We start from the raw sequence: 17,858 nt of genomic DNA, 5'->3' as shown, positions 1-17,858 counted from the left end.
GCACTGCACTGGTTTTGTTCGTCGTGAGAGTGTGAAAAGTGGAAGTGCGGCAAACCAAATGACGAAATGTCTACCAGTTGATCCTGCTGCTCAATATGGTCCGAATCTGCGAAATATTTGCAAAATAAAGTGCAGCGTAATTTCCGGTTTACAAAGGTGAAAGTAAATATTGACAAAATCGCCGTGTAATAAAACTGACAGCAAGATGAATCAGGTAATAAAATACATATCGAGTTTATTTTATTTTGGTTTCGATTTCGAAATATTTTATTTTTATTTGAAAACATTTAGAAAAGTGTGCTGGTCAAAATTGTTTAAACGTCATCATGTTTTATTAATGTGTTACAGGCAAAAGTAGACATCCAGAACATTCCAATCGACATCCACGCTAATAAGCTCTGCGACTGGTTGATAAGTAGACACCACTGTACGAAAGATTGGCCGGAAAAAATTGCCTTAGTGCGTCAAAAGATTAATGCAGCGATTAAGGATATGCCAGAGAATGCTACGATTGGTAAAATATTGGTGGGTGCTAATCGTAAGTGTGTAGATTAAGATAAATCTTTAAACCGAATTAATTCGTATGAAACGTTAAATTAAGTTAGCTTTCTCTTTCAATTTTCAGCACTCAATTACTTTCACTGCGTCAAAATTGTTGCTGTTTTAAAAGAAACAGAGGCCGACACAAAAAACATATTTGGAATGTACGGATCGCAACGGATGAAAGATTGGCAAGATATTTTGAAATCGTATCAAAAGGATAACTTGTACATGAGTGAGGGAGCATCCATTCTATCGAGGAATGTTACATATGAAATCCCTGCGCTGAAGCGGATAGTTACAAAGGGGGACCAGTTACAGGTCGAGTGTCAAAAGAAGGACGCGTCTTGTCGTAAACAGGCGCAAGAATATAGGGAAAAGTTTGTCCATACTTGCACCCAGTTGGGGTTGCATTTTGAAAATTTCGATGCCAAGAATCCAAAACAGAGAAAACCTCCTTCTGCAGCCTTTGTAGGAAATCAGTTGGTGAAGTTGATGAATGACGAATTGCCAGATATTTTCAAAAGAATAACAAAAAAATCCGAGGATTTGAAAGGTGCAGCCAACTTTTATATTCGATTTCTTAAATCTACAATTGGTCTGAGTCCCGAGCAAGAGAAGGATTGCTGCTCCATACTTCGAACGGTTGTGGGTAAGAAGATGACTCAATTTACATATCGTAATTAATGCGATTCCCTGGATTTAAGAGATAATAATTGTTCTATTTCAGAAAAAGGAAATGTCACAACGTACGAGTTCAAGCACGGAGAACAACCTCTGAAAATAGAATATCCTTCAGTCAACTTTGTCTTTGACGAAGTAGATGATGATGGCGAGGCAGGTGCGCAGTTAGATTTGGACTTGGATGGGGGAGCTATCGATTTCGACGGGTTGGACTTATCTGTAGGGGGCGAAGAGTTAGAAACTGGTAATTAATATTTAACGAGCCGCAATATTTATAATATAATAAATGATGATATATATCCAATATAATATCCTGATAATTCATTCTCTCTACATGTCAGGTGAAATCGACTGGGGTGGCATTACCACGGAGGACGACGCTGGTTCAACTGACCAAATAGATTTTTCTATCGACTTGGTTGAAACGGCAGGGATAGTTTTAGAGGAGGATGGACTCGAAGGTGGTACTGCACGAGGTGAGGATGCCTTGTCAATTCTGGAGAATCCAGAAACTAGAAATTTCTTCATTGATGAATTAGTAGAGGTTAGTTTACACTACTCGTCATAATAAAATTGAGATTTATTTGTGGGTTATTATTGTCACACAGATAGAAGGCTTCCTGGGGCAAAGGTTGGAAGAAATCAGGAACGAAAATCCAAACGAGGTCATGCTAAGTGCACAACGAGAGTCTATGAGTGCTGAAGAAGTTGGGAAGTATCTGACCCACACGACCCAAGTTTTGGCAATGTTTAATGAAACGAAAATAAAGCAGTTGCTCCTTGTTCGTGAATCTAAAAGGTACCCATTGCAAAATCACATCGCATGTATAGAAAACACGATTTTTTAAATTATTACAAATAAGTGACCTCAATTTTTTGCATTTGTCAGGTACATTGTTCGACTTTCTGACTCTTTGTTACAAAACTTGACCCTTGCGACAAAGTTAGACTACGCTGCTGAAGCTGCACTTACAAAGTGTGCTCAACTCGCTACAGAGGTTGAGCAAGTGAAACCCAAAATTCAAAGTTTGACAAAGCAGACAAGAGAGCTGCAAAATGAACTGGCCAAAGAAATTTCCCTCAAGTATAACAATCGGCAAGTTTATATAACGGGAGGTGTTTAAACATTTAATAAGTCTTCCTAGCGGTAACATGTAAATAATGTACGTATGCATAAGACGCAAAGATATTAATGATGATTCATAGGTTAATAAGTTGACTCCAATTTTTCATGCCTTTCTATTATGATCCAACAATCAAATTCTATTTTACTAAAGCCAAATCTATTTTCTTGTAAATCAAATCACGGTGCTTGTAAGTATGTAGATGGTTTAAATTAATTCCCAACAATTGATATAAGTATGTCCAATAAATGGTCACAATAATATTTATTAAACTTTTATCCGAGTTTTTATCAAATCAAGTGCTTCAAATAATTATTTTCTCCATTATGATTATTATTATTTAACAGTCAACAATTAATATAAATATGTAGGAAGTTCGTTCGTTCACCATTCAGGTACATCTAGGTTACTGTATCCACCTACTAAATGCTAATATTTTTGACAGGGATATACATACTCGTACATTGTTTGGCGTTCTTCGTGATTCCACTTTAATTGTGGTTCATTAATTAGTACAAGAAACAACATAATTGTGTGCAAAACGACGGTAATCGTATTGTATCACTAGGTATCCTCTTTTACATTATGTAGCAATTTACTTTGACTATTAGTTACCCATATATAAGTTTTATATTTATGTATGTAACTACTCGTGTCAGTGGCAGCAGAAGTTGTATATTGTACTTTTGGATGATTATCTGAATTCAATATCACAAGCGTGTGTGCATAAATATTTTTGTGATGTAAATACTAACAGCTAATTAATTACACTACCTAAATTTTTATATTTAAAGAACGTCAACTATTTTAAAAACGAAAAAGAGATCTTTTTGTAGTACTCGCTGAATGATAGAAAAGGGGAAATTAAGATGTACAAGAAAATCTGAGCGATCGGACTGTGATCCGAATTATGAGATGATTACAGTTTTCATGGTCTTGGCGTGTCTTCACAAATGAGTCAGTTATCATGCGCCGGCAATAATGGGATGATTGGGTGTGGCTGCTTCATTTTTAAAATATCGTCCACATCTCCCCTGCTTCGTTTCACCCTTTTGTTCGGACTGCAACTTCTCCTCCTCTCCAGGTCGATGCAGTTGCTTCCTCCGCCTGGCATGATGAGATGGTTCGTCGCCAAAGTCCCCCCATATCCCCCGGTACTCAGGATGTGAGGGTGCAGACCCATGAGAGCATGATGCTGCTGTCTATTGGATGAGCTAATACTGACTCCGTGGTGAATGCTACTCTGCTGCGAATGATGAGCACCACTGGTTGACGAAGGGGACGCATTGTAGTGATGCAAATTGTGGTTGTACGCAGTAGGAAAGGGATCGGGGGAGTACTTGTTATCATGGAAGGAAGAATGATACCCCAAACTGCTCGAACTCGAGATGGGTGAAATATTCGCGATTGATCTCTTCCTCCCAGTATTATTAGTTTGTCTTCCATGATTTGAGCTGCTGGATGAGTTGCTGGAACTTGAGTACCCTCCGCCGTGTTGTACAAGTTGGGAGGAGGAGGAGGTGGAAGATGGTGGCTGCTGATGAGGGACGATATGACCAGGATGAGACGACTCTGCGTAGTACCCGACCGGGTAGTACTGCCCAGAAAAGACATCTTTCTGAGGATGGTGACTCATAATGTGTGAGGAGGGCAAGCTCGATGACGAACTTATTTGCTGGATGGGTCCTGTAATGGGGTATCGATAGGGGACAGGAGAGCCTTGTTGTCGGGATGATTGATGCTGTTGCTGCTGCTGCTGTTGAGATGAGGAATATCTACTGGAAAAATTTGTCTGTTCTTTCGGACTAGGTTTATTTACGGACATGGGGACACATTTTACTAAGCTCGCCCCTTTCTGAGAGGCTGGGGTGACCAGCAATGGGTGTGGAATGATAGTTTGTGGAGGAGGAATGTGGACGAATCCCGCTCCCGGAGGAGGACTAGTCATCGGAACGGATGTTGGGGGTGACGTGGTCAGAGAATTCTTCAAAAATTGGGGGGCCGGCTTGCCAACCACTTTATCTGGTTGTGATGAGGGCGACGAGAGGAGAAAGCAGACGTTAATGGTGACGGGGTGAAGTGGTGGGGGTGGAATGGGAGCGTGGTCGAGGTATGGCGACAACATGGCCTTGTCAATCATGAGGGGAATATAGTAGAGACCTTTCTCATGCAGGGCGAAAGCAGGCACTCGCCCACCACAATTTTCACTTTCACCCAATAAACCAGGCTCAGCAGTAGGGATTGGGTTTAGAGGTGCTGATGACGATGATGGAGCTGCAGATCGAGCTGGATTTTCCACTTTGATCACGTTCACAGCAACAGGAGCAGCACTTTCTCCAGACAACCGTTTACCACCATTCGCATCATGCTGTTCTGCCGAGTCGGGAGGAGGACTGTTACCTTGAGATGTCGTTGTTGATGTCGCCATCACCACCTTTGATGTCAAATCAGAGGCAACAACGCCGTTCATGTTTTCAATAGAGATTGTCCTGTTGGAAGAAGAACAACTGTCAGAAGTACTCGTCCTCCTCCTCCGTCGCCTTTCATAACTTTTGTTTGAACCGCAATCTTCTTCCAACATCAATTCTTCTTCCCCTTCTTCCTCTCCTCCTGGAGGAGTCGGAGAGGAGGAACTGTTGTTCCGTCCTACTTTCATCCGACCTTCCTCCTCATCATCCAAGAAATCGGTTCTTGCACCAGTATTTGATTGATGTTCTTCATCATCATCTTTGTGTTTGTTGGAAAGTTTGTTTTCACTTCGAGTCATGACCGCCTCCACGTCCTCCTCCCCGCCCGAGTTGTTCGCCGTCCGTCCTGGGACAAGATGATCAGCAACGAAGCGTTGTTTGATATTATTTTTGAATTTGTAACGAGACGCGGAACCAGTTTCATGCCCTTCATCCGCTGACCGCCAATTCGACTGGGCCGTGGAACTATGAAAATAATTGAAATCTCATCATCCCACATTCTCATTTCCTCTCTAAGAGAAAGCTAATCGTGGAATCAACCACGAACCAAACGAACCTGCTCGTCATGGGTGAACTGGTACAACTGATGGCAGTCGGAATGGGTGGTTTGTTGCTCGCAGGACTACCACTTGCACCATTCTTCCTCGTCGTACTCTTACTTTCTACGGATAAAACGTCCGAAATGTCGAGTGAAAGCTGGGTCGAGCAGCAACTATTTTCTCCCTCGTAATCGATATTGATGGCTGCGGTTCGTTCAGATGGTGGCAAGAAATAGGACCCTCCATCCGTCGTCGTAGTAGTCGTAGTAATAGTACTGCCGCCACAACCACCACTTCCAATGTTACCACCAGGACCAGTTTGAACTGGTGGGAATGATTCTGGGCTTTCGGCATCTGTAAATTCAACCAAAATCACAGAGTCCTGTCACGCCACGGTCGGTACATACATAAATAAGTCAACCGAGAGAAAGGATCTCTCCCATTTTTTTTATGGTGATGACTGACGCCGCTGTGATTATCATGCTTACCTTGACCTCTATTTCCTTCACTTCCCGACGAAATTGACGACCCATTGGCCGCATACCCGGACGAACTCGAATTCCCATTATTGCAATCACTGTCACACAGCTTTTGCTTATTAGCGGAAGGACTTTCGTCAGTCTCCTCTTTTTTGATTTCAGTCAGGAACCGGAGCTTCCCCTCTTTGCCCTGTTAGTTAACAGACGAAGAAAAAAGAATGGAGGGACTAATTAGTACGAAAGTTAATAATAAGAAGAAAAAAAATCCCTCAACAAATATGTAACTCATCACGAAAAGAAGAAGAAGTTTTTTTCTTACGAAATGCTCTCTCATCAAGTTTTCAGAGTGTGCTCCCAAATGTTTGAGTATTCGTACACAGAGTGAATCCCCAGGGTACATGCCTTCATCTTCGACAAGAAAGTGCATAGTTTCGCTCATGCACTCGTGAAATCCAAGTCGAAAATGTTCTTCTGGCGTAGACGGGAATGTAGCCGTGGGTCCGCCTCCTCCTCCTGATGACGTGACTGGAAAAAGCGGTGGCCTCGTAAAACCCTCGGATCGAGACCCCTTCACAATATAGTTGAATTCACATTTGTCTGTAAAGAAAAAAAAATGAAAATATTTTTGGATTTCTGCCATTGGAAATAATAGTGAAAGTGAAAATCAGGCCAAAAAACGAACCTCCCGATGGACACAAGTGAGTTTGCAAATGCCGTAAATGTTTTATGGCGAGCTCCACAATTTCCGTCTTTTCAATGCGTCCCCTCCCTTTTCGGAGGGAGGACGGAGGGAGGAGACGGGCCAAGTCGGCCAGACAGTTATTCATGCGGTCGCGACGCCGCTTTTCAATTATCCGGTGGGAAAGGGGATCCTGTTAAGAAAACAGTTACATAAAAACGCGTCCTGGTAATTAGATTTCATTTTTTCGCTGGTGAGGAAGTGCTTACACGAACAGTCTTTTTCTTCGGAAAGCCGTACTCATTCTCCTCGACGGCTCCACCAGTGGCAAAGTTGAGATTCCTGTGTGGAATGAACGAGACATAAATTTAGCTCGGAGCAAAATTGGTTTTCATTTCTGGGTGCATTAAATTATTTTATTTTCCTAGTCTCTCCCTCGACACAGAGAAGCAAACATGAACGAATTGTGCAACTGTCTGGCCGTAAACGCTGCTTAGTCTCAAATCCCAGACGTATATACAAAGGGGAAAGCATGTGTATCGTGTGTACAGTAAGTGGTGGTGCAAAAAGCGTCAAGCAGCCGTCGTGTGTCATTTATCTTGACCTATATTTGAAAAAGCTCACGTGCTTCCTGGTAAAAATTGTTTGCCAGTCCGGCGAAATGGGACATGTTGGTGGTGGGTGAAAGTAGACGTACGAACAAGTATACGTACATAGTGTAAGTGGTTCCATGTCGGAGCAGCAGAATTCGCAAATAACCCGAGGCAGTAGGCATACAAGAGACAACTCTCTGCTGGCCTGGTTCTGCCTCCACTAGTTGTTGGTGAAAGTAAAGTGAATGCGATCGATTCTTGTCTCGTGCCTAGTTTTCTGCTCTTTCTTGCCACTACTTCTGTCTGTCTGCTGACGAGAGTTGGTTGGTGGTGGGCTGGTTGGTTGTGGAGAAAGTTGGCTTGGACATGAGAAGGAAGGGAGAAAGGAAGGAAGGAAGGAGAAGGAATGTGTAGGAGGATTAATGAAAAGGTTGACCTTTCCCTCGCCTAATTCTTCCTTTATACGAACGAACGAGCAGTTCTACAGTTGAACAGAGAAAAACATGCTGCAACGTGTGTGGGGCATGGGATGAATCACGGTCTATATTCTTCTCCATCCAGCTATGAAAGAAAAAAATTGATTCCTTTACGTAGGTGCTGGAAGAAGACGAAAGTCACATAATACAGAGTATTTTTACAGGTGGAAAAAATCACATGAAACGAACTAGGTCACGCCACGTTGTTCCTTTGACTTTACATAAATTCAATTATCGTCCTGTCGGCTCGTGTTCAATTTGAGAAAGTTTTTAACCCTGCTTCACGATCCCTCCCTCCTCTTTCTTCTACTGTCAATTGATTGAACATTTGTCACGTTGCAAAGAGGAGAGCCCAAGGTGACTTGGACGTATTGTAGACTGGAGTGGATAGTGATGATGATATATAAGGTTCCATTTTCCTATAAATAGCGAAATCGTGTGCCGAGAAGTTGCATAGCGGAGAATAATGGATGAGTCGCAGTGAGCAGTCAGGTGCTCGTACATGTGACTTTCTCCTTCCTTCGTCCTCCCGTCGTGCTCTGCCTACTTGGCCGATTGGATAATCTAATATATTTAGTGAGAGGTAGGATAGGGTCTGGTTGGCAAAAGAGGTGACCTTTTTCCCATTTCTCGCACATCTCGTACATATTGTGATGAGATTGTAAATGCCTTGCCCATCTAAATTCCATGCATATGTACGGATGCCTACATACGTGACCTGCTTTGTGTCGAGCGAGAATTCGATCACAGTAAATTTACAATCAGCATGTAATACGGGTAGTCGCAAATGGGACGTGTTCTTGTCTACACTCGATTATTCGAGGCAACTCACTCCAGAAATTCTTGATTATTGGACTTTTGGCATGCATACGTTACGTGGATAAGTTTGCATCATTTTCTTTTGTCCAACCTTTCACTTTCCTAGAAGGACATGGGGATAGCTATCTCCCACTTTTTCTCCTTTCACCACTCAACCCAATCCACCACCCCGGCTGGAAATACATTTCGTTGCAGAAACGCGAACTCGGTTCCATTTTCATTTTCAATACACAAAGAGAAAGCTAATTGGACTCAACCAAACCACCAACCAAGCACCGCACCACGCCACGCCGACTGCCCCATTTGTAATTAGTTTTTTTTCCGAGAAATGATAAATTGCTGGGAGAAACAAGGCGGCTTCTCAAAAAAAAAGTGGAAAAATACAGACGCAATTTGTATCCCAATTAACCACGTGATACGACAGGAAATGTATTGTGTAGGTATTTATGAATAATTTATGCATGACATTCTCAAAATAATTCCCTTCTTCCATTCCTCCAAGTCAAGTATAGTAAAGTTAAACATAGTTCACGAAATGGGAGACGGGTACCTTTTGAGCTAGAAATTGATACTGTCACATACACTTCGTTCTGTGTGTGTAGTGTAATAATAATAAAAAACTGCGTTGTGTGCAGTGGAGAAATTTGAGACGGCGAGTTTGTTGTTGGAGGCAGATAACCTACAAGGACCCACCCCGTCGCTCAACCAATTCACATGTTTCAACACATGACGATACTGACTTATATTTAGTTTTTTGACCAATTTATTTACTTATCTGTTGCTTCAAAGAGATATCATTTACATAAGAAGACACATTTATAAATGTGTGTGTGTGTCGCTAATTTTTTAGCATGTTCACGATCACCCCTCCAGTTATTTGTATGTATTTATCCAGACTTATACTTACGTATGTTTGCATAATATTATATTGAGAAAAGATGGCTTCATGATTTGATGTACTCAAAAAACTGGTGGCATGTGCATGACATACATATTGCACACCAGTTTAGTTCACTTTAGTAAAAACTGCTTCGGCTCAAATGTGTAACGTTAAAAACAACTCGATGCTCATGTCATGCTTGAACTGGCTGCATTTTTATATCATTAATTTTACATAGAAAAAATAACTTGATAAGTGTAGGAAATGATATACACACAAACTTTTTCATTTAAAATAATATCTACTTGAACCTTCATCCATACATATTTCATACAATTGACAATGTACCTAAAAATAGTCGACTAAACACATAAAGCATTTCGGTTTGTGTATGCAATCCTACTACGTAAATACATAAAGCCACCGACCATGTAAATATGTAACCACGCCACGATTGGATTGGACAGATTGCTTGTAATTCTTTATTCGCTGCGCTACTACTGATTACACAAATGCATGCATGTGGCCAAATAAATGACGATGGTCGTGATGATGGGTTGGATAGAACGTTGTCAGTTCAAACACGTGTGTTATTTGTATATGTGGGGAGATAAAGGATCTAATAATTCTGCATTAATTGTACGATTAAACAACACGTAAAAACTGCCACGCCATGCAAAGCCAGGCGTTGCAAACAAAACAGTGTCACCTCACATCTGCTCTCCTCTCACACAGCACAAGTGGCAGATTTTGATTTTATAAAATATGTAGAACATTCAAAAAAATCGATATTTTAGGTGACTTGATTTTCTCCATTTAGATAGATATACAGCCAGACAAGAAAATTGTTACAAGCTGGTGGTGCTGGTGCAAAACATTATATTTTCATGGATGGCTGGCTGGCGCACGGAAAATTCACGTGTCCACGAATTCACCACACCAAACCAAACCACCAAAAGGATGGCCTTCATTTCGTATTAAATTATTCAAATGGCTGCAAATCTGTATGATAATGTGGACATAGGAGGCGAATGTATAAAGTTGACTCGCAAGCAAATAATAAGTGACTAAACCATCACTCTGTTTAGCTAACCCTTGTCTTTAAACGGCGAGAGGATGAGTAAAATCATGTCATGCAGAAGAAGAAAGCGTCGTATTAAATGTTCCTTCACGGAGATATTGATAATTTCGTGTACTTTGTCATCGTCGTGGTCTAAATTTATCCATGGCATAATTATTTCGTCGATGTCTTGTCGACAAGTCCCGTTCGTAATTCCAAATTAAAACTAACGACGGGCCCATTTATTTTTACACCGCATCATAATTAACTCCCCTCGAATAATGTTCTTGCAATAATTTTGTTCTTCAGAAACGTGACATATTTCCATATATTCAAATCAAATGGTCTGATTTTACCACACATATATCCCCCTCCGTCCTCCTGCATACATGAATACATATGGGTATGAATAATTCAATAAAATTGTTTACCACTCAATTAACTCGTCTGCCTGAATTTGTTTTCATTCATCATCACCACTACACACATACATTTGGAGAGTTGATAGGTGGTAATATGTGTTAATTTTTGGTTGCTTGCGTCAGTAAAAGTCATGTCGTGCCAGGCCTAATAAAACGCGGAGGATGATATCTGAACCCAACAAACCCAAGCAGCACATCCATATTTATTTTCCGAGATGGCAATAATAATATTTGCAAGTTGAGTGTCTGTAGCACCTCCGTTTAGTTTAGCGGAGATAAATATGTGCGAAACTGCAAACTGCTAAAAATACGTGTGCACTTTTTTTTTACTACTACAACTTCATACTACAATTTTAATGGATGTTTGCTATGCATCTCGAGGAGGAGAGAGATCATGTTCAAGGATTTTGCACTGCATTCAATAAATTTTACGTTGCACAAGTTCCATTAAAATTTGAGGTAGGAGCAGAAGAAACATTACATTACTCGCGTTTGGTTAAAAATGCAATGACCCTTCATTTGCATAACATAACGCAAACGACGGGCTGCTGCATAAGTACTGCGACGCCGAGACGGACGCCATATGGGATGATGCTTCCGTAAAATAGTGATTTTCTAGTGGTGGAGCGCTTATCTCGACACATCGAATCAATGCAGGAAGACAAATGTGACATTTATTTGTTTTTCTATGCCTCTCTTAACACAGTCCGTGCAGGGTGGAGGGTGTAAAAAAGCAAGCAGAGCAAATTGGCTAAATTTAACTCGCGATTTTTACAGACTCGCACACACACACAGACATACATATCTAGCAAGCAGTGTGTGTTGGTAGTAATAATGTGGTCTCCTCGATTATACGTACTTTGTTGTTCTCTCATAACGTCTCTCTTTCATAACACGAAATGAATATGTTACGTTTGTGGGACAGAAATAATGTATTCGCTCATCTTTCCCGGAGTTGAAATGCGTGTCGTAAGATTTTGCATGTAGCAGCGACATTTCGCAGAATGAAAGCATAAAATTTGCAAATAAATTGGTAAGCTGATGAGAAAAGCATGACGATGAGAGGATACAAAAAGATTGTGTTTAGAATGTCTGGACGGATACTGTTGTGTCATCATCGCGTATCCTGACCTCAAATATATAATTGGTGACGGCGTGGATTGGATTTATTTATTATTATTAAGTCTGCCCTAGTGTGACATATTTTTGCACACTTTTTGCAACATTACTTATGTTACATATGTGATTTGATAATTGCATTTATTTGACTCAAAGTCAAAATAATTTAGTGCAGTAGCAGCAGTCTAGCCGGCCTTCCTCCTCCTCCTCCTCCTTCTTCTCGGTGGAATAAGCTACTACTAATTTTCTGTAGGCGAATAATAATGCGGTGTGTGGCGTGACATGGTGTGTATGTAGATTCCCTGCCAAAATGAAATCCTTGCAAAAATGCATGCTAAACCCTAACCATTCCTCTTTTAAAATATGTATGCACTTGCCACATCCTCCCAACGCGAGTGCATGTAACATCACACACACACCATAACGTTCACCTCCTTTTCCTTCTTGAAGCGTAATGAATGATGAAGTCCTTCGACTTTACCAGTGAAAATATAATATGACACGACGCTGCTGCTGCCAAAAATTCGGCTCGGCCGCAGACAGGGCTGCGTTCTTAAATTCAAAATGTGTTTTTTTGAGTGAAGTGAAAAAAGCAGACGGCAGACACCCATCTCTCTGCAAATTGCACCCGGTGGTCGTAAAAACTAAACATATTTGTTAGGTCGGGGATGAAGTGAAGGCAATGAAATGAGAAACAAACAGCCAGCCAGCCAAAACTTTACGGGCATCCAAGAAGCCGAGAAACACGCGATCGAAAGAAAACTGCGGTCGTGGTGTCGACTAGTGCTCGTTTGATTTCACTTTTTTAAAGCTGGCGAAAAAATGCTGGCCGAGTGCCGAGAATTTTTGCGAACTTGTAAAGTATCACATAGATATCTAGCTAGATAACCTAAATGTTGATGATCCGAGTTCATATGTAACAACACGGACCGACCGACCAAAAACTCGCTCTATTGGACACGTAGGCTTGCATATTTTGTTCTTTTATTTATAAGGAAGGAGGAACATCATATCATTGTCCTTGGTGCAACTTTGCTCGATTATTGGAAAACATACATTATCGATTTGATCACCAACCACCCTTTGAAAAATGCATGCTCGTCAATAACGTAACATGTACCCGGTTATCCTCCTAACTTTGGCCGAGGCAGGTAATAAAGCCCTATGCACTTTCGAACGTCAAGTGTTCTCTGTATTTCTATCTAGATTTAATAAGCGACCGTTAATTGTGTGGGGAAGAGGAGAAATAAATATTGATTGCAGTATTTGCACACTATTTGCACACGGGATGCATGTGATACCCAGTCGAGCAAAATACAATGTACTTACGCGCATTGATTGTTTTGTGTTATGCAGACGGCAAGAATTTCATACATTTAACATCGTTCTATAATAATTATATCTTCTTTTTCTGATAATTAACACGATGTACGGATGATAACGAGCAAATAATTCTGCCTGTTGGCACGCCGCATGTATGAACGAGAGTAGCTGGTCGATTATGTAGTTAACCGAGTACTTGTCAAGTTCGCCTTGTACGAATATCGAGTCATGCGTCAATTTGTGTCTCATTGAAATTAAGGTACATAGGTGCAGATGAATGGTGATCAGTTCTCTCTCTTCACGTGAGTTACGATGATAACGTGTAAATTCCAAAAATAAATAGGTACACGTATCGGTTGTAAACCTAATTACTTATCTGTGCGTTACACAAAAGAAGTAAGCAAACCTTTCATACTGATTGTGTCCACTTCCGGTCGTGACAGAGGATAAGGATCCAGATATGATAGAGCCTCCAGAAGACGACGAACTGTGATGATGAATGCTGCCGCCGCCGTGATGGCTGTGATGTCCAAGATTAATGGCGTGTTCTAATAAATGACTATTGCTCCCCGTCCCCGTGGATCGGGAAGAATCATCCCAAAATGATTGTTGCTCCATTTTCGGGGCGTCCATTTCAGACATTATTTTAAACTATCTCAAGGACGATTTCGTGTCTCAATTTCACCACGAAATGAAATATTATTACGAAACAAAAGTCAGTCGCCTATCTATGCAGTTATAACTCTTCTAATTTACTTGTTTGTTCACAGCACTGGAAATAATTACTGTCATATATAAGTCCTTAATTAGGAGCAGGTTTAGTCGTTCACAAACTCGGAGAATAATATGAAGACAACTGTGTTTTGTTTGTTTGACTTTGAGGTTATGTTATCGCGTCCTTTTCGCCGTCGCTCTCGCTCTCTCGCTCTGTCTCCGAAACGCTGTTACGTAATGGGCAAACAGCCCGACTAACTGAACTGAACTTAACTTACACAACGAGGAGCAGTGTATATAAGTAAATATCCGACTCGTTACTTGCGAACTTTCCTTAATTGTGGTGTCATGTCATGTTTTGATATTTACAAGTTTCTCCTCCTCACTCATAATCATCATAAGAGTTTTCCTCCTCCTCCTTCTTCTTCAGGTTGAACAACTGTTAGATAACTTTCTCTTCCTTTTCTCTCCTCTCTTCTTCATCTCACTTATTGTGCATCCTCATTCTCCTTCCTTTGTTCGAATATAAGGAATAAGGTGGATACGACGAGAGCCAGAAGTTTTACGTCGTTCTGTAAGAGAAAGAAAGCACGAAAAATAAGTAAAGTCTAAAAAAGAAGAAAAAGATGAAAAGCACACAAGAAGAAAAGGAAGCAACAAAGTTGTTTGCACAGAAGAAGAAGAAAAAACTCATATTTTTGAGAACCCGGAGGGGGCAGTCGTTGCCATATGCACTTTCATCCTCGCATGAAATAAGCCAACCAGGTGAGTTACATAGTTTAGTTTATTTAGTTGGGGGAGAAAGTGAAGTATGAGCTGGTGCACTAGCCGTCGTCGTGCTCAGGATGATGACGACGGGGAGAGAGAGAGAGAGAAAGTAAGCTAAAACCCAGCCCATGCAGCTCGAGCCCGACCTATCCCAACCAGCCCCGATTGCGACATCAACTCATATCCATCCACCAGGCAGGCTGACTGACATACTTGATACGCACTTGACTCGAATACTTGTTATTTATTATCACCCACCACTTGGCTGCAGTACAGCAAATGAAATCAAATTGATATATATTTCACACGAGGCCGAGGAGGCATACGAGGCATGGTGGGGAACGTGGAATGAAATAAATTACACGGAGGTGGTAGCACCAACATAACGTGATTACCATATAAAAAATATAAAAGTGCAGTGCACACGGATACTGATGAGACCAGCAGCAGCAGCCGAGCATGGATGTAATGCGAGCTCAAAGTTTTATCTATTTTGGCTTTGCGTGAAACCGCACTCAGTTTTATCAAGTTATATAAGTTCGAGTTACTTTTTATGATGATGATGATGATATGATCTTGTTATGATGCAACTTTTTGAAACGGGAAGGTTTCTTACTATATTTATTACTGGATGCATGCCGGCACTCGTAATAAATGTAGAATGAGGAACACGCTACTGCAGAAGCATTATGAGAATCGAAGTGATTGAGAAAATTGAATTTTTTTCTTGTCTTAGCAATTTTTTCAGTGTTACAAAACTTGTTTTTTATGCTAGTAATGACTCATCTTTATTAAGCCGAGGATAATAATTGCGTGGGGGCGATACGACAAAAAAAACAAGTCTTCTTCCTGCTACTAATTCATATCGCCATTCATTCTCGGAGGGAGAAAGGTGTACGAATTAAGACGTTAAAATAAACTGGGCAACGTCAAAACCTTAATTATCAATGTTTTGATTTGACTCGGGCAGCCTCGTTAATGAGGGAGGAATGAGAGCACAACAGATTACAAAGTCATGAAGGTGTTGTATAACTGACCTTTTCTCGTCTTCCTCCAGGACACGATGAGACGACCACGATGACGACGTGTTTCCAATTTTGGCAAGAGCAGCACAGCCCGAAACGAAACCCGGTGTGTTGATGTGTCGAGCACAGTCACTTTGAGACTGAGGAGCAGAAAACCGTGCAGTTTTGCTAACTCGGCGAACCAGTGGAGAATGGATGGAAAGCAGCGATGTGGATTTTTAGCGATATGCATGTATATATTCTCCTCCAGTAAAGCTAGCTACACGAGGAAACTGCGCTCCCGACTTGTTCTTATTACATGGCTATGTATATCCTACACGTTTATCCTGCACGTTTATAAACGCAACATAACCACACGCGCATCATATCGTGATCCGCATTCTCTCGTCCATGTACTTAGCTTCGGCTGCACGTGCTTCGTCTGGTAATCAATCGATTCACCAAGTTTTGCACCAAGTTTTGCACAGTGAAAGTGAGGCAAAAATAAAATAAGTAAGAACAACAATGGGGGGCAAGAAGGCACGTTATAAAAGGTTTCAGTTCAACGTGGGGTCGGAAGTTGGGTGCCTGTGCGGGTCTAATGAAGAGAAAGTAGTCTCATAAATTAGACTCATATCTGATTCTCTCGCTTTCTCGGTGAAAGTGGGGAGAAAGCTGTGCGACATATTTTCAAATTCTTTTATTTTCTTTCTTCCACTTCTGGATATTATTATGCATGACTAGGAAACGTATTTGGTTTTTTGCAATTGCATTTCGTTAACTGGGTCGAGTCCCACTTGTGCCGTGCGGAACGTGGTGGTCCGAGATTCACCGGAGCGATAGGGTGGCGATATGCATAGATAGTCGATTGGGGAAAGGAATGGCAGTGGTGTGTGTGGTCCATTAAGCCACGCCAAAAACCCACCATTACACAAAGTTACGATAGGTACACACTTATATGGAATAGTTCGGATATGGTGCTATTATTATGACCACCATACCACTAACCCAATGATGATGTAGTCACGTGTACGAAACGGCTTTCTTGACACACGTTATTTTATTATTTATTAGTCAACATGCAGTATTTATCCAGTCAGGTCGAGCTCACTTGTTATTTTTCTTTTTCGCTATGCTGCTGGATGTGTATCCTGGTTCACGCCTTCTTCTTTCGTATGCAACCAGTAAAGAAATCGTGCCTCTTCATGCATACAAATGCTACCACTCAGTCTCGAATGATGAGTAATATTCAGTATTACGAGACGAAGATAAGAATCAATCCAGTGAATGGATTAATTTCATCCAACCCTTTTCCTCCCCTTTTTCTATCGTCTGGTATCCAACGTCTTGTTCTCATCATGAGAAAACAACACCATTAAACTTTAACTGGTACATGCATCTCGTAACCTTTATCCCACAACTACAACATATTTACTTGAGGTATGTCCATTGTTTTCTATCTACACTTATGTACGTACGTGTGGATGTAATGCACATTTTTGCATGGTGAGAGATACATGGCCAAACAAGTCGGGTGGCTTGGGAAGGACTTTTCTTCTTCAGTTCTCATAAATGCAACTCGTGTTTTTACTTAATTGAGGCAGCAATGGAAATCCTACGGTGAGACCCAGACTTAGGTACATTTTTATTCTGGAGCGTCCTATCAGTACCATCCGCGTGTTATTGCAAATTCGCTAAAATTCTCAGGACACGTAAGTTGGAAAAGTTACGCAAATGAAGCGAATCTAGTCTGGAATCAGTTTTAATTACGTATATTATTGTTTTAGTTTTATAATTACTTAACTCGCAACTTTTTTTGCGACGCGTTATGTAAGTGCAATTTGGTTGTTCTTTTCTCATACGGTTAAAAATTAGCCGTCTACGTGACACACGATCGGAGAGATGTGTATATAATTAAGTAAAGGCACACGATACATATTGTTGCATATTTGAGTTGCCAAATTTTTTGCCAAATTTCTACTTTTAGCCACCCCCACAGAGAGACACGTGCCAGCGTATACTGAAAAAAAGGACACTGAACAATAATTCTTGGAGTTGGTTGGTGGGGCACAGATTTATTATGTAAAAACCACGCCATTAACCTTCACAGGTTAGGATCATAAACGCAGAACTATCTGTAAACCTGTTTTGGGATTACACATGTACA

General features: G+C 41.0%; 2 protein-coding genes across 4 annotated transcripts; one reads left to right on the top strand and one right to left on the bottom strand.

The window, feature by feature from the left end:
• The first annotated feature begins 61 nt into the window (after nt 1–61).
• Nucleotides 62–2,620, top strand: LOC110860511 (CDK5 regulatory subunit-associated protein 3). The gene is made up of 7 exons (XM_022109566.2): nt 62–214; nt 349–538; nt 626–1,192; nt 1,271–1,468; nt 1,566–1,768; nt 1,833–2,023; nt 2,114–2,620. Exons 1-7 carry the CDS (start codon nt 206–208, stop codon nt 2,346–2,348), a joined length of 1,593 nt encoding a protein of 530 aa, XP_021965258.1. The 5' UTR covers nt 62–205; the 3' UTR covers nt 2,349–2,620.
• On the bottom strand, nt 2,581–15,904 carry LOC110860681 (transcription factor cwo). Of its 3 annotated transcripts, none has more exons than XM_022109773.2 (8): nt 15,725–15,904; nt 13,612–14,491; nt 6,783–6,855; nt 6,517–6,706; nt 6,154–6,431; nt 5,844–6,024; nt 5,373–5,709; nt 2,581–5,281 (listed from the first exon to the last, which is right to left on the bottom strand). In XM_022109773.2, the coding sequence occupies exons 2-8, from the start codon at nt 13,845–13,847 to the stop codon at nt 3,307–3,309; spliced, it is 3,270 nt and encodes a 1,089-aa protein (XP_021965465.1). In that variant the 5' UTR covers nt 13,848–14,491; nt 15,725–15,904; the 3' UTR covers nt 2,581–3,306. The 3 variants fall into 3 exon arrangements, with proteins under 3 accessions (XP_021965465.1, XP_035716427.1, XP_035716428.1); XM_035860534.1 differs by having other exon boundaries at nt 13,621–14,491; XM_035860535.1 differs by lacking the exons at nt 13,612–14,491; nt 15,725–15,904 and adding an exon at nt 7,227–7,393.
• Between the last annotated feature and the right edge of the window lie 1,954 nt (nt 15,905–17,858).

This window comes from Folsomia candida, unplaced genomic scaffold, assembly GCF_002217175.1.
Source record: "Folsomia candida strain VU population unplaced genomic scaffold, ASM221717v1 Fcan01_Sc033, whole genome shotgun sequence".
NCBI lineage: Eukaryota > Metazoa > Arthropoda > Collembola > Entomobryomorpha > Isotomidae > Folsomia > Folsomia candida.
This window is presented reverse-complemented; position numbering and strand designations above follow the sequence as displayed.

Excerpts from the sequence above, each read along its gene's own strand:
- LOC110860511 (XM_022109566.2), top strand. Across the intron at positions 1,193-1,270 it reads CATACTTCGAACGGTTGTGG|AAAAAGGAAATGTCACAACG; the intron begins GTAAGAAGATGA and ends GTTCTATTTCAG. Across the intron at positions 2,024-2,113 it reads CTTGTTCGTGAATCTAAAAG|GTACATTGTTCGACTTTCTG; the intron begins GTACCCATTGCA and ends TGCATTTGTCAG.
- LOC110860681 (XM_022109773.2), bottom strand. The coding sequence starts at position 13,847 with ATGTCTGAAATGGACGCCCCGAAAATGGAGCAACAATCATTTTGGGAT. Across the intron at positions 6,707-6,782 it reads CGAAGAAAAAGACTGTTCGT|GATCCCCTTTCCCACCGGAT; the intron begins GTAAGCACTTCC and ends TTTTCTTAACAG. Across the intron at positions 6,025-6,153 it reads ACTTGATGAGAGAGCATTTC|GGCAAAGAGGGGAAGCTCCG; the intron begins GTAAGAAAAAAA and ends GTTAACTAACAG.